Source organism: Lissotriton vulgaris, chromosome 10 (genome assembly GCF_964263255.1).
Source record: "Lissotriton vulgaris chromosome 10, aLisVul1.2, whole genome shotgun sequence".
In the NCBI taxonomy this organism is placed as follows: domain Eukaryota; kingdom Metazoa; phylum Chordata; class Amphibia; order Caudata; family Salamandridae; genus Lissotriton; species Lissotriton vulgaris.
Genome location: NC_141698.1, coordinates 44,168,690 through 44,191,563, shown reverse-complemented (window position 1 = coordinate 44,191,563; position 22,874 = coordinate 44,168,690). Strand labels below are relative to the sequence as shown.

Below are 22,874 nucleotides of genomic sequence, written 5' to 3'. Positions count from 1 at the left end.
CACGCAGTTTCCCAAATTTTCCCATACAGACATTTGAGAACAAAGTTCTGCTAAATTTGAGGTTTGCAGGGGATTCTGGGTAGGAAATCTTTGGGAGACCCACGCAAGCCATACCTCGCAGGACTCCCCCGGGTGTCTAGTTGTCAGAATTGTATGGGTTTGGTAGGCTTCCCTAGATGGCCGCCAAGCCCGGGGACAATAACTCAGGTGACACCCCCAAAATCAGGTCCTTTCAAAATAGGAAATTTTGATGTCTCCACAATATGTTTTGGGTCCTTCCCTGCCACAGGTCCTTGGCCCACCCACACACGTAAAGTACCATTTCTATTGGGATACTTGGAGGAATGCTGGGGGGTAGGAAATGTGTTGTTTCTTTCTGAAGCGTGAAAAGTCTGGCACAATAATGCAAGGAAAATGTGACAGTCACATTTTGAAGTTTGCAGGATATTTTTGGTAAGATAACTTGTTAGGACCCACAAGAGAAACATCACCATGTACTTCCATGGGTGTTTAGTTTACGAAAAAATATACAGTTGGTACGTTTTTCTTATATGGAATGTACACCTTGGCAGAGAGACAAAAAAGACAAATATTACTGCACAGCCATCTATTCCTCAAGCACACACACATATACTGGTTGGATTTGGCATGAGGGCGAGTGATGGTTTAGTATATAACATTTTATTAACAAGAGGTTTCACAAAAATGAAATGCACTGTCAATAATTAAAAGGACAAAAAACAAAACCAGTGAAGCCACAACAAGGCCCCAACCGCTTTACAGGCCATTCACACACCTTTCATACATGATACACACAAGACCATTCGCACCACCAAGTATGAAACCAACACATTACAGCAGTCACAAAAAGGGACAAGGTACACTCTGCTTGAGAAAGACAGAAAAGACAAATATTTCGGAACAACCACCTATTCCTCAAGCACACATACACACAGTTGGATTTGGCGGGAGGGTGAGTGATGGTTCAGTATATACAGTTGTATTAACCAGAGATTTCACAAAAATGAAATGCACTGTTAATAATTGAAAGGATGGGAAACTGAACCATTGACTCACAGCTCATGAGCTGTTAAGCCACAACAAGGCACCAACCTCTTTACAGGCCATTCATATACCTTTTATACGTGTGACACATACAAAACCATTCACACTGCCAGCGTGGGCCAGGCACATTACAACACTCACACCAGCAGACAGCGCCATTCAAGGGCCCATCACTTTCATACTCTGACATTCCTGAAACAGCAACCACACCAGCTCACGGATTGTGTGGAGTGGTGTTTGGCTAGCAGTGTGTGTAGTGACCAGCAGCAAGTCAATACTCACACACCACCAATCTAGCCACATCCTCCACCACTCCAACTCTAGGAACACTTGCCTGTTCCACTACAACAAGGCTGCCTATTACACACTCCTGAAACTTATAATAGGTCATCTTTGACACAGGACAACAATCCTTGAATACAAAAAAAAACATTAATGGTTGCCAAGTGAAAAAAAAGATGGATAGCCAACTTCTTACACCAAATGTAAGCCTTACGAAGAGCAGTGTAAGGTTCCAACCTCTGATCTACTCTATCAACACTACCCATGTGCCTATTATAGTTTAAAATGCACACAGGTTTGCACGCTTCAGCAACGTGACCCCAAACAGTCATAGGGGAAGTGCTTTCATCATGGATGGTAGTCAGCATGTAGACATCTCTCCTGTCTGAAAACTTGACAGCTAGAAGTTCCTCACAATGCAAAGCACTGCACTGTCCCCGCACAAGCTTTTGACAAACAAGTTATTTTGGGAAACCTTTACAGTTAGAGAGGATTGTGCCACTAGCATCAGTGTCCACTTTGACCAATTGCCTGAACAACTGCACACCAGTGTAGAAGTTATCTACATATAAATGGTGACCTTTGTTAAAAAGTCCTCTACCATGTTCCCACACAATTTTCTCAGTCACACCAAAAATGGACCGACAACCAGGAGAGTTAATCCTGGATTCCTTACCTGTGTACACCCTGAAATTAGAGACATATCCAGTCCTACTGTCACACAGCATATACAGCTTAATTCCAAAGCATGCCCTCTTACTAGGAATGTATTGCCTAAATACCAAGCGACCCTTGAACAAGACCACAGACTCATCCACTGCTATTTCTTTCCCTGGAGCATAGTCTCAGAAAATCGATCTACAAAGTGATCAATGACAGGCCAAATCTTAAAAAGATGGTCACAATCAGGGTGATCTCCTGGCAATGCTAAAGTATTATCAACAAAATGCAGCATCCGAAGAAGAAGCAAATACCTATCACTACACATGACTGTCGGAAATATAGCCGTTGCGGTCAAGGGACTAGTAGACCAATATGAAGACATTGATGGCTTCCTAAGCAAGCCCATCAAAAAAGTGAAACCCAAGAACTTCTTCATCTCTTCCAGATTCGTGGGAGTCCACTGGATAGCTCTAGAGTGGGGCCTAAGGCTGGCACTGTTGTCCCTCAAAAACTGTTCGGCATACAAATTAGTCTGCTTGACAATCTCTGCCAAAAATACATTGTCCATAAACAACTGAAAAAAATGTATCTGCAAAAAGTTTTCAGTATTCACTCTACACCCTGGCACACCAGTAAACTCTGGCAAAGCCGGCTGCACCATGCCTGTGGCAACTCAGAGGTCAGCACTTCCGACGGGAAGCCTTGCAGCCCCAGGCTGCAGCCCAGAAGCCTCTTGCTGCACTATTGGCACATCAATGTCCCCTTCTAAAACAGGCACTTCATCCGTACTAAGAGTAACTTCATCCGCACTGAGAGTAGCGTCATCATCTGATGATTCCATGTGGAGAGAAAACTCACTGCCTGAATTTTTCACTTCCTCCTCTGCCTCAGAAGCAGAGTGAGTCTCTGAACCATGGTCAGAGGAAGACTCAAAAAGCATACCAACAACCTGCTGAGCAGTAATTTTGCGGCTAGCCATCATCCTTACTACGAAAGGAGACTGCACAAACAAGTCAACAACAACCAACACTGTGCAAAATAAGTAAGTAAAAAAATGTGTGGCTTTATCACAAAGATCTATATACTCAAAAAACGATACGATTCACTTGCAAGAGACAGCTATATACTATGTAGAGACACATCAAAAACCAACGATATTCCACTAGAAAGATAAAAACAAAACCATTACTCACAAGACAACAAAATACACATGAAGCACAAATGCAAAATGTTTTTGACACTCAAAAAACAGAAGCCAAACATACTCCACCATTTTCCAAAAAACACATTCATGCAGAGAAATGAAACTCATTTACATTGTACAAAAAAAAATTCTCTCACCAAACACATGCAACTAGACAAACAGCAGAACCACCAGTAACGAAACCACAACCTGGAACAGTTTAAAGAGCAAAAGCCTTGAACTAGAACAAAAAGGGAGAAATAAAGCATTACAATTGCAATTCACAAGAAATAAAACAATTAACATTTTAACACGCTATGCCACTACCCAAATAGTCAATCTGCGAGATGGGCCTTCAAATAGGGCTGAGAAAAATGGGGGGTGATCTTGCTCAAGGTATGGGGTGAAGTTGTCTGCCAGGCCGATCTGTCTCCCAGGTGGGGCAGAAAATAGCAGACAGAAATGTGTCCCGTTTGCAAAAGAAATAAATCCCTGGTGCCTAGAAGGGTTTTCTGCCTCCCGCCTAGGGCAGAAAGGCCAAAAAAAGGGGCAGATGTTTCCCCCCCCCCCCCGAGGGGAAGAAAAAACATTAACCAAATGTTACCCCCTTGGAAGCAACCATGTCGCTTTCATTACACACAAAACAAAATCCCTGGTGCCAAGTGTGTTTTCTGCTGCGCCCCCCCCCCCCCATCCCCGGGAACAGCAAGAACATATAAACAAGGCGATATGCCCCAGGCGGGGCAGAATGCAGAAATCCCTGGTGTCTAGTGGGGGTCTTCTGCCCCCCGGGGGCAGAACGATCAAATAAATGAGCCGATCTGCTCCAGGCAGGGCAGAATACAAATAAAAAAAATATGCCCCCTGCCCAAGGTGTTGCTTCCATTTTTGTTTTTAAATCCTTGACTGTGCGCGGTTGTGCAGCAGCAATGCCCTGAATTGAGACATCAGGGGAGAGGAAAAACTCTTTCCTCTCCCCCGATGCTTCAATACATCGCAATTCCCCCCCATCCCCCCCCCCCCCGCCGACCCCACTGTAGCAAGAAAACGTACCTCGCTCCTTCTGGACTCCTGGAAGTAAATGGCTTCCAGCGTGTCCAGGGCTTCCTGATGAAGCAGGTGCGCGCTGTGCATGCTGACACCATGGGATTGCCTGGGGGGATTGGCAGCGGAAACTCTTCCGCTGCCATCTCCCTTTGTGGAGGCTAGATGGGCTGCCCATGGAGGGAGGGCCAGTGCTGCCCCCATGGGTTTGTGCCATGACTAGCGCTTCCGTCATGAGCATACACCCACTGTTGCAAATGACAGAACCACTCCATCATGAGCATGGAAAAGGTTAAAAACAAGAAGGCACGGAGGATCAAAAAAACTGATTTTAGTCTGACCTAAAGTAATCTTGGTATGGTTGAATTAAGATACATAGCACCATCAACTCTGAAGAACTGTGAAAAAGAAAGTTTATGAGAGCTCCTAAATAGAAACTGGTAAGAAACAACTTAAAAATCAATCAATCAATCAGTGACACTTATAGAGCGCGCTACATACCCGTAGGGTCTCAAGGCGCTGGGGGGGGGGGGGTGCCGCTACTGCTCGAACAGCCAGGTCTTCAGCTTCTTCCTGAAGGAGAGGTGGTCTTGGGTCAGGCGCAGGTCGGTCGGGAGGGAGTTCCAGGTCTTGGCGGCCAGGTAGGAGAAGGACCTTCCTCCTGTAGTCGCTCTTCGGATGCGGGGGACGGCGGTGAGGGCGTGGTTGGCTGATCGGAGGTGGCGTTTGGGAGCGTAGAAGTTGATCCGGCTGTTGAGGTAGCTCGGGCCTTGGTCGTGTAGGGCTTTGTGTGCGTGGGTGAGGAGGCGGAAGGTGATTCTTTTGTTGACGGGGAGCCAGTGAAGGTCTCTCAGATGTCCGGTGATGTGGCTGTTTCGTGGGATGTCGAGGATGAGTCTGGCTGAGGCGTTCTGGATCCGCTGGAGTCTCTTCTGGAGCTTGGCGGTGGTACCGGCGTAGAGGGCGTTGCCGTAGTCCAGTCGGCTGGTGACGAGGGCCTGGGTGACGGTCTTCCTGGTCTCGGTGGGGATCCACCAGAAGATCTTCCGTAGCATGCGTAGGATGTTGAAGCACGCCGAGGAGACGTTGTTGACTTGCCTGGTCATGGAGAGGGAGGAGTCCAGGATGAAGCCCAGGTTGCGTGCATGGTCTGTCGGTTTGGGTGCGGTGCCCAGGGCGGGAGGCCACCAGGAGTCGTCCCAGGCGGAGGGTGAAGAGCCCAGGATGAGGACCTCTGTCTTGTCAGAGTTCAGTTTCAGGCGGCTGGTCGTCATCCACTCGGCTACCTCTTTCATCCCTTCGTGCAGGTTGGCTCTGGCGGAGGCGGGGTCGTTGGTCAGGGAGAGGATCAGCTGGGTGTCGTCGGCGTAGGAGATTATGCTGAGGTTGTGTTTGCGTACGATGGCCGCGAGGGGGCTCATGTAGACGTTGAAGAGGTTGGGGCTCAGAGATGATCCTTGAGGGACGCCGCAGATGACTTCGGAGGCCTCTGACTTGTACGGTGGTAGGCGGACTCTCTGTGTTCTTCCGTCGAGGAAGGAGATGATACATTCCAGCGCCTTGTCCTGGATTCCGATGTTGCTGAGGCGCTGTACTAGGGTGCGGTGGCAGACCGTGTCGAATGCCGCGGAGAGGTCTAGGAGGATGAGGGCCGCTGTTTCTCCATTGTCCATCAGGGCTCGGATGTCATCGGTGGCGGCGATGAGGGCGGTCTCGGTGCTGTGATTGGCTCGGAAGCCGGGCTGTGAGGGGTCGAGGGATCCGTTCCTCTCGAGGAAGGCGGCCATCTGCTTGTTGACGGTCTTCTCGATGACTTTGGCTGGAAACGGGAGGAGCGAGATGGGGCAGTAGTTCTTGAGTTCGGTGGGGTCCGCTGTTGGTTTCTTGAGTAGAGCGCTGAGTTCGGCCTGTTTCCAGCACTCAGGGAAGGTGGCGGTGTCGAAGGATGTGTTGATGATGTCTCGCAGGTGGGGTGCGATGACAGCGTCGGCCTTGTTGAAGACGTGGTGAGGGCAGGGGTCGGTCGGTGATCCGGAGTGGATGGAGTTCATCGTGCGGATGGTGTCTTCGGTGCTGATCGGGGTCCAGGCGTGGAGGGTGGTGGTGGGGTTGTTGTGCTTGAACCCTGCTAGTCCTGCTAGTCCAACTATAGAGATTAAGGAGGTCGTAGATTCAAACCCTTTAAAGTCCCTACTGCCTAAAACAATACAACTGGTTAATCACATATCCATGTTATTTACTTGAACAATTACCCACCTCTCTGCCACTCTCTACGATGGAACGATTCCATTGGTTCTAATCCCATTTATGCCAGCCACCACACATATTGCTCTCATGTTCTTGAAACCCTGTCCCATTCAGTAATAGTAACACAGTCATTACACGGCACACTTGCACTATTACATCTGCACACTCAGTAGTGCAACTTGCCTCATGTCAGGCATGACCAATATATACAGTATTGACAAATGCAGACACTTTTAAACCTTTTATTTGCATTTAACTAAATTATTACTTGCACATCAACAGTTACCAAATGCGGACCAAGCCAGAATTAAACAATCCAGCATCAACACATTGTTGGTCACCTCACAATATTATATGCACCTCATGCAATCCCTAGCAAACAGGCAGATTGAGAAGGCTGAAGAGAGCAGATGTCACACCATCACAAATGACATTGCTTCAACCATTTGATAGCAGTTCTGTTTCTTCAGGACAGTTCACAGCATCATCACTCTCATCCCAGTAATCTACATTTATCGAAAGGAAAAGCTTTATAAGTGCTACTATGCAATAGCAAGTAAGAACATCAAAAACAACAAGAACATAATGCTTGCAATAATCAGAGCTACTGGTAATTACTCTGCCTCATATTTCATACATATAATTCCATTGTCTTTTTCTCACTCTACAGATAGCGACCAGCCATATAAAAACGTAGTCCTGGACCTACCAGAAAACAACACACAGATACATTACTTGCCCCTGCCATGAAACACAAATGACTCCAGGCAAGTTGCAGCTTTGTTGGGTCTCATCAGTGAAATGTGGATTGTATCCCATCACACAGTTAAATACCAAGCCGGCAACTGGGCATACCCATGGTCATCTCATGGATACTAAGGGTCCAGTTTAGGGGTAGATGAGGGCTATAGTTGGTCCCAGTCTTTAGTGGTGGGGATTAAAAAATGGCCGCCTGTAATGTGTCTGAGAAAACGTACCAGTTATGGTGATTATTTCAACTTGTTTTTCTCACTGCCCCCCTAATAGCCTTAAGTAAATAATTGATATTAAATCACATATTTAATAATAAGCACTTAACTATGGCTTTCCTTCTTGTCTTCTTCCATTCCTTTCTTCATTTCTTCCTCCCTTACTTCTCTCCTTCTATCCCAGTATCTCGTTGGATCCATGGCATTACTTATCATGCACTTGGAAGGGATTTTTCTCTTCAGTTTTAAGAGGGGTTGGGGACAGAGTGGAGAGCTAGTTGGATTCCTGCTGCTTTTAAGGTAATGCTTATTTGTTGTCCTTCCTTAAATCATCTATGTAATCTCTTCCTTGGATGCAGTGCAGCTCTGGGTTACAAATATAAATAAACACTGACAAAGCAAAAAGGTCTGTGGTTGGCTGACTTCTTATTGAAATGGCCAATGCATGCTTTTAAAAAATGTTTTTAGTAAATTGTTATTACAAAATCATTAAAAAAAAGGTTCCCTTGTGTGCACTTGAGTGCGACACACAGTTAAATGTATTTAAATACTTCTGAGGTAAGGTTTCACAGAAACATGCGCATTGGTGGAAATACGAGCATGCAGCTAGCTAACTGCTGTAGATGATTCTAGGATTCTAGTAAATATTCCCGATTTCATGCCCTTATGTGGTTTTATTAAATCATACCCTTATACAGGCATAAGAATCATACCCATATTAAGACATAGCCAATGCAGTCCAAATACGGCAAGGCTACTCCCATAGACTCCTAGAAAGCACAACGCGTTCTTAAACAACCCAAGCCTCCAGCAGCCCAGGAATTCCCCCTGCTTCTGTATTGATTTGTCCTAGAACTCCTGGAGTCCTGAAAGAACTGTGAGTTCTTAGTGACGTCTTATGTCCAACCTTACGTCAAACTCGGCACCTTCCAGGTATAAATATTCTGGCATCTGCCTTAAGCAACACACGGTGGTTTGGAGCAGATCGGCTATCTACTTGCCCGACGCCCTGCTGATGCGAGTGCCGAAGGAAGCCGACCCTCCCTGCAGACGCCTTGAGAGAGACGCTGTCTTTTCTCCTGCCGAGAAATCCAGCTCCAGTGTTTCCCTGTCACCCTTGAGGGTTGCTGGGAGATCGAGTCCTGAAAAAGAGATACAAGACCTCCTTCATTCTATAACCAAGGTACGGAGCTGATTAGACCCACAGAGAATTCTTGATTCAGATTCTTGGCAAAAACTGTAACTCATCTACTCCTTCCCTGTACTAGGCTTAGGTTAGGTACACTGGGGTAGGCGTATCTTAGAAACACCAGTTGAGTACGTTTAGTCATTATTTAATCGTTGTATGTATTTTATCTGTTTTAAGTGTCTTGTGGCTTAGAAACCATATAAATGCTTTGACAGTATTATTTCATAAGACTCGTTTTACTGTACGCACTTTACTTTATGACAAGTATTGCAATTGTGGCAATTCACTTCTCCTGCATGAGAAAGTAGACTGCTCAATAAATACCCTTTTTATTAAAAACGCCCGTCTCTCTATTTCTCTGCACTTCTGGTGAAAGTAAGCATGCACGATTAACTGAGTGAAATAGCTATCTATTGTTTCCGCGACTCTGGAGATATACTTCTTTTTCTGGGGGAGCAAAGTTGTCATGTTTATGCGGTTGTCAGAAACTAATCCCTTCTTGTCTATTCAGGAAAGTTAACACCTTCTTGTTTACTTGAGAAAGTTTCTAGTGACCTCTGAGCTAGCTGGCACGCACAATTAAGTCTAAAATATTCAATAGAGACCTAGTCGACCTCAGTCCTACGTCTACACTGTCGTTTATGTTATTGCAATGCGCAGAGCCTATTGGGAATATAGGAACTACACTACAAAACACAGAAGAATACATTGTCCTATCACTGTCTGGACATCTGGGTAAGGTCTTGAGAAGACAATATTTTCTATATCCGAGGAGTGAAGACAAGGAGGAAGATGGCAAAAGCAGAGAATACATTCTGAAAGTGACAGTTATTCTCAAGTAGTAATATCATTTATGTTCAGCAGCCTTTTTAAATGCAATTTTTTTAGTTTATATAATACATTATTTATTTAGGAAAAGAATGGGATTAAAACTTTTTGCAAAAAATGTGCCACACTAGCAGTGCAGATGTGGTGCAGCCTAGTAGACTGGAGGCGTATCTGGTCCTTGCAGGGAAATACACAGAAAATAAACATGTAAATAAGAATAGTCCCAGGTCACTCAAGGTGGTTATTGTTGGGGCAGAAATGAAGGTAGCCAACGGCTCACCAATTACAACATGCTCTATGCTGTGCAGAAGGAAAGCGTGAAAGGCACACAAAAAGGCAAATAAATGAAGAGAGCTAGCTGAAACCTCCTAAATGCTTTGACTAACACAGGGCCTAAAAATATTCTTCACATGCTTTGTAATACAGAGAGTGGGCTGTTAAATTATGTGGTGGATAGGTTGCAGCAGCAGAGTCTGCTAAGGTTCAGCTGTCTGGCACCAAGTAGTTCTACCATCTCAGTCTTGGGTGCGGAACTTCATGTCCCTGTAAATGGTACCAAAAACTGCTGGGGTCTAGAAGAACAGAACGAGCCAAAGGCACCGTTATTATAGATGTTTGTTTTGCATTTTCAAATTGTTTTATGGCTATAAAGGGAGTTAAACTCATTGGCACTCCTATGGGAGCCTTAGAAAGGCAGCACGTGGGACCGCTACAGCATGTTCCTGCAAGGCATGGACTGTGAAGTCTACGCCATTTTGGAACTGGGGGTGTAAGCACACAGGGGGCACACATGTGCACCCTGCATGCACCAACATTCATGGGGCAAGGAGGACCCTGTAGGGCCCTCTTTGTTTCCTGACCGCCAGTAGTTGCATGTAGTAAGAACTTCCATGAGACTGCTGGCAGTCAAGAAACTCGGAATATGCATGGTGGTGCTGCAGGGTCACCATCCGCATATTGTGAGGCCCTGACTGCCACGCCACCATCAGGGAATGGGGTTCCCTGGCAGTGGCAGCAGTCAAATGGTGATCTGACTGCCAAAGTAGAAATAGGGAAAAACTGTCTGTGCAGCAGTGGCTGGACTGCCACACCACTGTGAGTTTGGCGGTCTAGGGACTGCCATTCTCATAATTATGCTCTAAGGGCCCGATTCACAGAATGAACTTAAAACTCAATCCTAAACTTACTACTGTTTTGGTATTCACAGATTGCACTTACTACTTTTGGTATTCACAGAATGAATTTACTACTTTTGGTATTCACAGAATGCACTTACTACTTTTGGTATTCACAGAATGAACTTACTCATTTCAGTATTCACAGAAGTTAGGACTCCTAACTTTAGGACTCCTAAATGCCTTCTGTGAATACCGAAAGTCTTAAAATTAGGATTTTTCTCAATTTAGTAGTAGTAAAGTTAGGACTACTAACTTTAGGACTCCTAAATGACTTCTGTGAATACCGAAAGTCTTAAAATTACGATTTTTCTCAATGTAGTAGTAGTAAAGTTAGGAGTCCTAACTTTACTAATACTAAATTGAGAAATTAAGTGCGAGCTACAGATAATTTGCCCCTCTTTGTTTTCTTTGAGTTGCTTGTTTTATAAAGTTTTGGAGGCTTTACCAACTCCCCTTCAGGACAGGTGAGGAATACTTGCTACTTGGTAATAAATGATTAGTCTTTTAATTTTGGAGCAGCTGTTGTTTTTCCTGAACTGCCTTCTGCAAATGTGTTGAAAGTGTTGTTTTTCTGTAAAGTTAATCAACATGGTTCTCACCTGAGACCATTTTCCACCCCATATGCTGACATTCTTGTTAATGACCAGTCGTAGGTGGTTGGGAGCACTGACGTCGTAGGTCCCCAATGTCACAAAGCTTCTGGTTTCATTGGATGTAATGTGCCAATACAACAAATCAAGGAATGAACGGAAATCTCCAGATGCATCGAAATATAACCCGCTGCCAGCCGAACTCAGCGTTCGTGCATTCTTCACATATTGCAAAATCTGCAAGCAAACAATATTTTGGGACTTCAAAAGGGATGTAGAAGAATTTTGGAAGGACATTCATTATGCTGTTTGGAATCTGTAATGAAATGTTGAGGCCACAGATATCTTATAGAGAGAGAAACGTTTAAGAACACAGTACTCTACTGTAGGTAAGCAGATTATAGCGATTGTGAGAATGAGTTGAGGGGTGTTTTAAGACAAATTGCTATATAGATAGCATAGCTATGAGAAACGCAAAACTGAACACAACACATTAGTGCCCTCACCTGCCATGGCTGAAAATCTTTAGGATCTGCACATGTACCAATGGTAAAGGGACCTTCTTGATCTTTACAATGAAGCAGATCATGTAATGCCTGGGCCATGGCATAGATAGCTTGGTATGCTGAAAAAGAGAACCGAAAATCATTCACCTCCAACAACGAAGCATCAAGAGATTGAAGATGTTCTGTCCCACTACAGAGAACCTGCTTGTCTTCTTTTCCCCCAGATTTAGTTCCATTAAATGCATTCATCCATTTGCAACTGAAGGCCTGCTCCCAAAAAGTCTTCATGAATATGTCCTCGGTGTCTCTCAGTGGGTGAATATTGTACAGAAACTCTTTGAGTCCAGGGATGTCTCCTCTGTGCACTGCCAGTCCCAGAGTGCCATTTAATATATGCCACATGTCTCTCCATGAGAAAAAATTTGATGGAACCCAGCTTGTAATACCGATCCAGATTTTGTCAGGGATCCATCTCAGAGATATCTCCTTTAGAAATGGCGCTATATCTATCGCATAGGTGTAGCACACAATGACTCTAGCAGTGGATCTTTGAACAGTATCAATGGCATGATCTAAGGATGCCCTGCTGGATTGTGTGGGCAGAGTTTCAAAGAATTCAATGCATATGTCATTCTTTGCAGCCTCCTTTCTAAGCATCTGACTACCTTGGAGACCATGATCATTATTTGAGACCAGAATTCCAATCCACGTCCATCCAAAGAGGAGCAAAATCTGCAATAAGCCATCCACCTGGAAGGTAGCACTTGTCACTGTCCGTAGGAATGATGGAAATTGGATTTTGTCACTTAGGATTGGAAGTGCTGCAACATAGCTGATCTGTGGAGAAACATTTTTTATAGCACACACTTAACATATGTAAATCTAGTGTTTTCAAAATAAATATTGCTTTTTAGCATTCTAGAGTAATTTAGACTTTCTTTTGTAAATTTTGCATATACATAAATCAACATGTGTGTATTCTATTACAGGTCAGGACAGCAGTATATATATATATATATATCCAGTCGCGAAATTTCCTGGTGTGTCGGGCTCATTTTGATGTAAGTGAGCGTCTGGTGTTTATATATATATATATATATATATATATATATATATATATATATATATATATATATATATATATATTTATATTACCTACTGGCGGTCGCCAGTAGGTAGTTATAGTTAGGATTGGCTACCATAGGAAATTCCGAACATTCTATTGGGAATAACTTTGGCGCCGATTGAGGGATCTGCCTGTAATTTTCCTTAAAATGGTCTTGCTGCGCTCCGCTCCTTCCCTGCAAGTTTAGGGGGGATTCGTGAAGTGGGGACTGAGAAAAAAGGGTGGTCCCAAAACGTGTTTTCTCCATGTTAATTTCCGTAGGACGGTCTGACAAGTCTACAGCCCGAAGCGCTGAACGGAATTACGCCAAATTTGGCAAAATTGTAGGGACTGGTAGGCAGATGTGCCTTTGCTATGTTTGGTGAAAATTGCTCCAGTGGTTTTTATGAAAATTAAGTTAAAAACACATATATATCTATAGGCGCGCTGCCTGCGCTCCCCGGTGCGCGTACCGGGGAGCGCACCCGCCGCGCTACGGGAGTGCCCAAGCAAAAGCTGATTGGCTGTCGGGTGTCTGTCAACATTCTAAACAGTCCGGAGAGTCCGCCATCTTGTGTCTCGGTAGAATCGAGACACAAGAGGTGAAAAAAGAAAGGGGGATATAATTAAAAGGGGGCAGAGTAGACACCCCCTGACCCCCTAGGTTTTCTGAGGGGGGCCTAGAAGGACCATGAAGGGCTAAAAAACTTTTTTTTTTTTTAAAGTTTCGCGGGGTGAGCGCTGGCGGCGCTCCCCAGTACGCTCTCCGGTACGCGCACCCTGAATGCACCACGGGGAAAATGAGTGTAAAAAAATAGAGAAAAAAAAATGTTGAGTGTTGCATTGCTGAAGTGTGTCAAAAAAATGATGCAACTCCAGCAATGCATCCTTTCACATGGGGCCTGTGAAAGGGCCTGCATCAGTCTTACACCTACTGTGATACAGGCACAAGATTTGGACGCAACAGCGTCATAAAAGTGACGCAGTGATATCTCTTAGATTTCACTGCGTCACCTCTGCAACCCTTTCTTGCGTCAATACACCCCTTTTGTATACATTACACCTGACGTAGGTATCATGTGGCGCAGGGGTTTACAAAGTGACGCATCTACCTAGATGCGTCACTTTGTAAATATGACTCAATAAGGTGCATTTTTAACAGCACTGGTGAGTCACAAAAAGTGACGCACCGGTGGCCTAAAAGTGACGCATGGCCTCATAAAATGAGGCCTTCAGTCTTCTACTCATGCGTCATATTAAATATATGACGCATTATGTCGCAAGTACTTACAGATACGTCAGTATTTCAGACGTATCTGTAAGCGCAAAAGTGATGCATTGCTGGAGTGTGTCACAAAAATGATGCAACTCCAGCAATGCATCCTTTCACATGAGGAAAGTCCCATGTGAAAGGGCCTGCATCAGTCTACACAACGGCGTCCTAAAAGTGACGCAGTGAAATCTCATAGATTTCACTGCGTCACCTCTACGACCCTTTCTTGCGTCAGTACGTCCCTTTTGCATACATTACACCTGACGTAGGTATAATGTGGTGCAGGGGTTTACAAAGTGACGCATCTACCTAGATGCGTCACTTTGTAAATATGACTGAATAAGGTGCATTTTTTACAGCACTGGTGCGTCAAAAAAAGTGAGGCACCGGTGGCGTAAAAGTGACGCATGGCCTCATAAATGAGGCCTTCAGTCTTCTACTCATGCGTCATATTTAATATATGTGATGTCATTTGAGATGTCATCAGTGATGCCATCAGTGATGTCACTGACCATGTCATAAATGATGTAATATGTGACATCATCAGCAGTGGATTGCGGGCACGCAAGTTATAGTGAGTCCAACTAACTATAACGTGGGAATTTCAATGGTTTTGTATGAGTAAAATGTCCAGCTAACTATAACTGGTGTGAAACCTATGGTTTTTTCAGTGAATTTCAATTGTTTTTTAAATGCTAATTCCTAACTATAACGATTGTGAAACCTCTGGTTTTTTCACTGAATTATATATATATATCCAACAGTTCCCGTTTTTCCAAAGTACAAGAAAATAAAGTCCAGGGCACAATCCTTAGTTTCAGCGTGCTTTTATTTAGCAGGAAACTCGACGCGTTTAAGAGACCAAGTCTCCTTTTTCACGAGTGTGAATATGAGGTAGAATAACGTTATATATACAAAACATGTGCCTCTCACCCTTAGTGAAAATAGACAACATACTCCCGTTAGTGCTTATTGTGGCCTGGACTTCGTTTTCTTGTACTTTGGCAAAACGAGAACTGTTGGATTGTCGGGTGTTGCGAGCCCGTTCCGGCCCATCGCTGCGAGTGGCTGAGACAGTATTGCTGAAATCGAGTTGGAATATAGATTGCGGAGAGTATTCATATAGTTTATCCTAAACTCTACAGAAACAGAGACGTTTCGGCTGTTGCCTTTCTCAATGACATCAGGTGCACCAGAAATGGACAACATTTATCAAGAGTGTTACATAAACATCAACAAAGTACTCGCAAGCATATATCATAATATATATCGTCGCCATCTTGCCGTGGTGTCCATTCGTTCCAGTGCCGATAGAAACATTGGTATCGCACCAATGTGTAATGACCACTGGGTAAAACATTAGTTATATATACACATTACAAATTTTCAATGTATCCACGCACAATAATAATGTCAATTCATTATAAGTGCCACATCTGACAATACGCTCTATATGGGTTCATACAAGGTGCAAATACTTAATTGCGTGTGTTCCAATCAGAACACGTAAGACACAACTGTGTCCTACCTGCATTCTGTTATTAGATGATATCATACATGATCTGCAATTAAGAAAGTGCTACGTGTCAGTGGTGCAGCCCTCTATGGGCCATGGCCCTAAAGTCTATTATATAAATAATGTTTTCCTCCAGGGTCTGGTTGCTTGAAATCAAAGGAAATCCCTACATGTCCAATGCAAAACATTTGTGAGAAAGAAAGCAAAGTGCAATCAAATATATATTTTTTAAACTGTCTGTATCTTGAAATCTAGCCTGTCACAGATAAGTATTCTTATTATTCTCCTAGGTGCACACAAGGATGGTCTGAAATCAGTAGAACGTTTTCTGATAAACCATCCTTTAAAGTTAATGGAACATAACGTAATGCTGCTAGAATGAATAGAGTTAACAATATTTTTCTCTTTCAAGAACAACATTATGGGCAGGTCTCGGGCACGGCAACGGGCACCTACTTCACCCCCAGCAATACAAATGTATTAGTGGGCTTGTGGGAGAAACAGGTGGCCTGGTCTGATTCCAATGACAGCTAGACAACTAATGTGGTAGCATGGCATAGATACATAGATGACCTCTTTGTATTCTGGAAGGGGTCATAAGAGACATCCAAAGCATACATAGAGATCTTAAACACAAACAATGTCAACTTGATGTTCACTAAGGAAGTGAGTTTCACGTCAGTGAATGTGTTAGATTTTAAGGTTTTTGTCTCTGAAGAGAAGCTCTGTACCATGCTTTATAGAAAACCCACTGCTAGGAATTCAATACTGCACGCTACCAGCAGCCACCCACATAAGCTCATTACCAGCATCCCCTATGGTGAACTCTTGAGAATTAAAAGGAACAACACAAGGGTTAGTGATTTCCAGAAAGCGGCCCAAGAGAGTATAGCTAGATGCAGTACATGGGGTTATGGGAAAGAGGTACTGAAACAAGCCCTGAAAAAGTTTGAGTCTATCCCTAGAGGAGAATTACTAAAGGAAACACCTACGGTAAACACAGACATGGGTACATTTAGAATGATTACTACCTTCTCGGTTAACACCAATGAACTAAAGAACATTTTCTGCAAACATTGGTTTACCCTAAATTTGGACCCGGTCATAGGCCCTGATATACCACAAAGTCCCCTGTTGACCTTTAGAAAAGCTAGATCTTTGGGTAACAACTTGATACATAGTCATTATGAAAAAGAAAGCAAGGGAACATTCAGGGAATTACAGGGCTTCTTTCCATGTGGTAAGTGCAAAGCCTGCTCTAACAGCAACAGGATTTTGTCCAATAGAGTTTCAGGGCTGAAGAAATCCAGACCTATAAACAAGTTCATGACTTGCAGTACACTATACACTGTCTATTGCTTATTGTGCTCCTGTGTCTTAAAATACATTGGAAATACTATCCATCCCCCCAAAATACATATTTTAGAACATATGAGGGCTGCCATGAATGAAGATACAACATACCCAGTTGCTAGACACTTCAGTACGAAGCATTTTTTGCAACAGAGATTTACTTAAGATTTCCTGTATAGACCATGTACCTGACAACCCCAGGGAAGGGGATAGAATCTTAAAACTTAGAAGGTTGGAATCCCGCTACATAATAGATCTACAAACTAAGGCCCCAAAATAGTAGTAAGGAATTATCAGTCGACCTCGGAGAATAATAAGAATACTTATTTGTGACAGGCTAGATTTCAAGATACATTTTTAATTTTTTTGTATTGCAGTTTCCCGCAGCGCTTTCACTGCCACCTGGAAGCCTTGGACAGTGTTTGTTGGTAAAGCATGTGCTGCGCAGGGCTGCGAGCGTGTGGGACCGGACTTCGAGGACCAGAAGCCTCGGTAACCCGCGCCTCCCATCACCTGGCCGCTCTCCCTGTTCGCCACGCCCCGCCTTCACATTTAAAAGGACTTGAAGGCAGAAGTGCATTGGGACTACTTGCTGACCGTGCTAGTGTTGCTATTTACAACTCGCTATTTACAACCCGCGGTACCCGCTCCGCGGGTCCCGCAGCGCTTTCACTGCCACCTGGAAGCCTTGGACAGTGTTTGTTGGTAAAGCGTGTGCTGCGCAGGGCTGCGAGTGTGTGGGACCGGACTTCGAGGACCAGAAGCCTCGGTAACCCGCGCCTCCCGTCACCTGGCCGCTCTCCCTGTTCGCCACGCCCCGCCTTCACTCTACTGGTCCATGTATTTAAGAGAAGGGCTCTCCCCGCGGCGCGGGAGCGTCCCGGGAGAAGCCCGGGACAAGGGCGGGACCGTCCAGGGCCGGTAGAGGCCGGGCTGGGCCCCCCCTCTGATAAGCTCAGTGTTGTGGTCTTACCATTATTGGGTTTGTAATCCCACCTACCCTTGAGTTTATCTGATAGTAATTCCTGAAGTAACGTGTTCTCACTTGTTTATTGGCTGTCTTAATTTGCCCACCTTCTGTTTAACACCTCCTTTTTTTCCTTAGGCACTACTTATCACTGTCTTATTGTTTAAGAATGTCTAGCCCTATTCCTAACTCTCTTCCTAATTGTGTGAATATATCCATTCTCGGCCCCCTTGATAAATATTTTGCTAAAGCAACTAAGGATATTGATCGAGAGTTAGCTCTAGCTGAAAGGAGGGCCGAACGTCGTCTCTCAATTGAGCTTCTTAAGAGACAGGCTCCTCCTAGTCAAGTGAAGTCTCCTATATCCACTTCGGTACATGTTGAGACGGATGCAGAATTGTTTAACACAAATAATATACCCTTAATTTTTCAAGAAAGTCCGCCCTTACTGGAAGATTTGGATGCAGCTGTGGAAGATCAACGTAACCTGTCCACGGTTGTGTCCAATAACCTTATAGATCTTAATACCCCTTCGCCCTTGGACGCTGTCCCCCACTCTATTAGTAACATCTTACCTCCGCCCTTGAAGATCCAAACTGAGGTAGTCACGTTGCTTGATCCTCAATCTACCACTAAAACAAGTAGAGCACGTGACAATCAAGAGAATAGAGGTGTGGTATGTTCCCCAGTTAGGAAAAGAAGGAGGAAGGGAGGGAAAAATAAAAGTGGGTCTGGCAACCCGTGGAAGCCGCCACAGGTAGCTGTCCACAAAGAAACCACGCCAGATGTAGTGGGGAAAGACTTAATAGTGGAAACAGAGGTAATAGCAGGGAATGTTGTTAGGGAACACAAATCCACTCTTAATGATGGGCTTCATGAGGCTGTTGAAAGTCTTTTAAAAGCCCTTATTCTCCCTCTCATTGAAAGGCTTAAAAGGCTGGATAAAAAAACTTGATCGCCTTTTACCAGAGTTTATTCCCCCAGAGAATCCAAACCCAATTACCCCAGCCATTCCAATTGAAAACGAAACCATAACTAAACAATCTGAAAACAATCAAAACAGGCAACATAATCCCACTATGAAACCAAATAATGTGCCTGCTAATAAGAATCCCATTACATTAGCTGGCACACCAGGTACTATAGCTTCGAAACCCACAAGCAAAGAGAAGACCCGATCAGTGGTTCCAAAGCCCGTTCAATCCAATATATTACCCTCCACCCAAATAAATTCTTCTAATAGAGGTAAATCAAACTATAAAAACATAGTAGATCTGCCTCCGGACTCTTCCAATTTTGTTATTATTTTAACAGGTGTTCCTGCTGTTCCAGAGGGAATTGTGGAATCAAATAGTAGTTTAAAAAATACGGTCATTCATTGACTACGTTTAAATAGACCTCTACCTTTACACTTGAATGGAGACATTGTCTCAGTTAGAAGATGTCATTGGGTGGGCATACGCCCTAAGGACATAGAGGGTGATCTGATTATTGTTAACTTTCGGGATCATAGGGTGGTCACTTATATTAGCGATTGGTTTCTGGGAGGTAGTGATGGAGGAGTGTCATCCCGGAATTTGACATACTTCTATCCGGAAAACATGATGTTCTCCTCGAATAAGCCCCGGATGAGATATGGTTTGGATTTCCCATATCATCGGAAACAATTTATGAATCAGCCTATCCCCAAACACTTTAACAGAAATGTTAATTTTTTCCCCCCGCCAAACCACCCTAATATGTATCCTAGTTCAAATAACTACCTCCCTATAAATCCAAAGGATTTTTGGAATATTCCTTTATCAAATATGTTCCATCCGCTAACTCCTATGGATTTAAATGACTGACTGAATCTAACTTCCCAACAAAAAATATCAGTCTGGGATAAAAAGTTTACATTTTCTTCTTTGACTGAGGATGTTGTGCCTACATTGGTGTCCCACCACGATTTTATCCCGTGGGATAATATGAAGACAATAACCAACAATAACATAAATGATGTAGAGAACCTTTGGGCTAGTGATAGATTTCAGAGTCACTATGAAATAAACAATGATTCTGTAAACTATGGTAGTGATGGAGATGATGTTGTTCAAGGGAATATGGGATCCATGTGTATACCAAATCTTAATGCTGAATTAGATCAGTGGTCTGGAGACAACCCGTGTACATTTAGAGATATAAATACTCCTGATGCTGATGTGGTAATAAATGGTATAGGAAATAGGGTAGATGGGTGTGTTTTAGCTCATCCTATAGTGATAACACCACAGAGAAAAGAAGGTAAACGAGAGGAGGCTAACTGTTTCCGTTTAAACTCTTGGAATATAGCAGGCCTTGCACGAAGAGTAGATGATCCGGTCTGGCTAGACTATGTTGACTCTTTTGACATTGCCTGCTTCCAAGAGACATGGAGTACTGTGGACCAGAGCTTGGATGGTTTTCAAATGTTTAATGTTTGTGCAATACCATCGCAGTCAGGGAGAGCCAAGGGTGGGCTTATGACAGCTATCTCCGTAAAACAGAACCTAAGACATGTGAGCCGAGTGGTGGAATCACCTTGGTACCAATTACTCATGATTAAGGATCTATTTCCGGAAACCCTTCTTCTCATAAACTGGTATTATAATATATTTGATCCCCATGTAACCGTAATTATTGATAATTTACAAGAAGAGATTGTTAAGGTGACAAATAGGGTCTTCCCTCTTTCCATTATATGGTTAGGTGATTTTAATTGTGAGCTATGTAAATTCAGCGGGTCTAGGGTGTGTGGTCTGATGGATTTAACTGACCAACCTATGGCCCATTTTATTCATTCTAAACAAGGAGAGGCTCTAAATAGAATCGTCATGAACAATGATCTATGTATCTTGGATATGTCTAGCTTTTCTGGTGCATTGAATATACCCACTTTTCAAGGTACAGGGGGCAGAATGAGTACAATTGATTTTGCTATGGTGTCTAAGGGGTTTTCTCATTTTTTGAAAGATTTTAAAATTGAGGCGAACCCAGCTAGTGACCATAATCCCCTAATTTTGAGCTTTAACCTGGCTCCCGAAAAAAATCTGTTTTCGGAACAACCTATAGTATATAGCCAAAACCAGGGTGTCACTTTAAGGTGGGATAAAGTACATATGAGACAACTGGAAGTGGATATCTTTAAGGAAAATGAGGATAAGATAGAAACTTGTCTGACACCTACATCTGATCCAGATCACATAATCAAGAATTTTGAATTATTACTGGGAAATGTTGCTTCACACCTTGTAAGGACAGGGGGGAGGAAACAAGATCGAGGGCCTAAATGGTTTGATGGTGAATGCTCTTCTGCCCAAACCTATTTAACAAAGGCACTACGCCGAGACCCACGTGATAGGGAATTGGTTAGATCAGCCAGGAAAAGATATAGTGAGGCAGTCAGTAAGAGGAAAAATGATTTGCGGACTAAAGCATGGGAAGATTTGGAAAAAGCAGTTGATCTAAAGGATAATAGGCTTTTTTGGGAGATAATAAATAGGCCTTTTTTAAAATAAGGGGAAGATAATACTATCTGAGTACATATACCTGAAGACTCCTGGGTAGCTCACTATAGTAAAATCTTTAATCCAAATGATATAGTGTGGACTGCTACCATGGGAGAATGTGATTACAATTTTAACATGGAGACAGCAAAGTCACTCAGTGACTCATTAACGCTTTCGGAGGTAGAGTTAGCTTTGACCAAGGGGGCTGCCTTAAAGGCCCTGATGCAGTACCCTTGGATCTTTTTAAACATAATTTGGAGGTCTGGTCACCATTACTTTTGAATGTTTTTAAGGCAATAGTTCTGGGGCCCATTCCGACCTCTTGGAAAGAGGCAGTTGTGGTGCCTATTTTTAAAAAGGGTGACAAGTCTGACCCACGTTGCTATAGGCCAATATCATTAATAGACGCGTCATGTAAGCTAATGGGTAGGGTGATATTGGCTCGCCTTGAAACATGGGTAGAGTCAGCGGGGGTTATTGTAGAATCCCAATATGGTTTTAGAAGAGGGAAAGGAACTACCGAGCAGTGTTTGAATCTAGCACTGATCATGGGCAAGTACATGCGTGACAAGAATAGTTCTATTCATTTGGCATTCATGGACTTGTCCAGTGCTTTCGACACGGTATGTAGGGATAAATTGTGGCGGATGATGGAGTCTATGGGGTTTGAGGAGCCTCTGGTTACCCTGCTCCGCAGGCTTCACGCTGCCACAATGGTTAGAATTAGATATGGCGCTGGGGGTGAGAAAACTAGACCTATATTATCTACCGAAGGTGTCCGCCAGGGATGTATTTTAGCCCCTTTTTTATTTCTGGTTTATACGACCGGACTAGAAAGTTTCCTGTTAGAAACAGGTGCTGATTTTCCTCAGATAAATGGTAAAAGAATTCCAATGTTGTCATATGCAGATGACGCTGTCCTAATGGCCCTTACTCCCAATAGCATGCAGATTTGCCTGAACGCTTTTGACATGTTTATGGGAAAATTAGATCTTGGGGTCAGTTTTACTAAATCCTTTGCCATGACTTGCGATCCGAAAAGTCTTAAAATCCGCAAATACAGGGTCAGGGACTCAAATAAAGAGAAAGTTGATAACTTCAATTATTTGGGAAACCTTTTTAATAAAAAACTGAACTGGGAACCTCTGATATCAGCCCGGGTTCAAAAGGTTACACAGTCAATTGAAGCTCTCTTTCGCTTTGCTAGTAAATTAGGACAACGACGCATAGCAGAAATAATATCTTTGTATAAAGCTAAATGTGTCTCTGCTATGACCTTTGGTGCTGGTGTCTGGGGGTCGCAAAATTGTGAAAAGTTACAGATTATGGAGAATACATTTATAAAACGTCTCCTATCTGTCCCATCGGGCACATCAAACTTCTTTTGCCA

General features: G+C 43.5%; 1 protein-coding gene across 1 annotated transcript in view; it reads right to left on the bottom strand.

Annotated features, from left to right (window-relative positions):
* Positions 1-22,874, bottom strand: part of LOC147684526 (extracellular calcium-sensing receptor-like) — a 47,559-nt gene that overhangs the window by 9,257 nt on the left and 15,428 nt on the right. Inside the window, exons 3-4 of the mRNA XM_086939687.1 lie at positions 11,744-12,580; positions 11,247-11,474 (exon numbers count right to left, since the gene is read on the bottom strand). Coding sequence (XP_086795813.1) covers positions 11,247-11,474; positions 11,744-12,580 — 1,065 coding nt within the window. The remainder of the gene's footprint in view (positions 1-11,246; positions 11,475-11,743; positions 12,581-22,874) is intronic.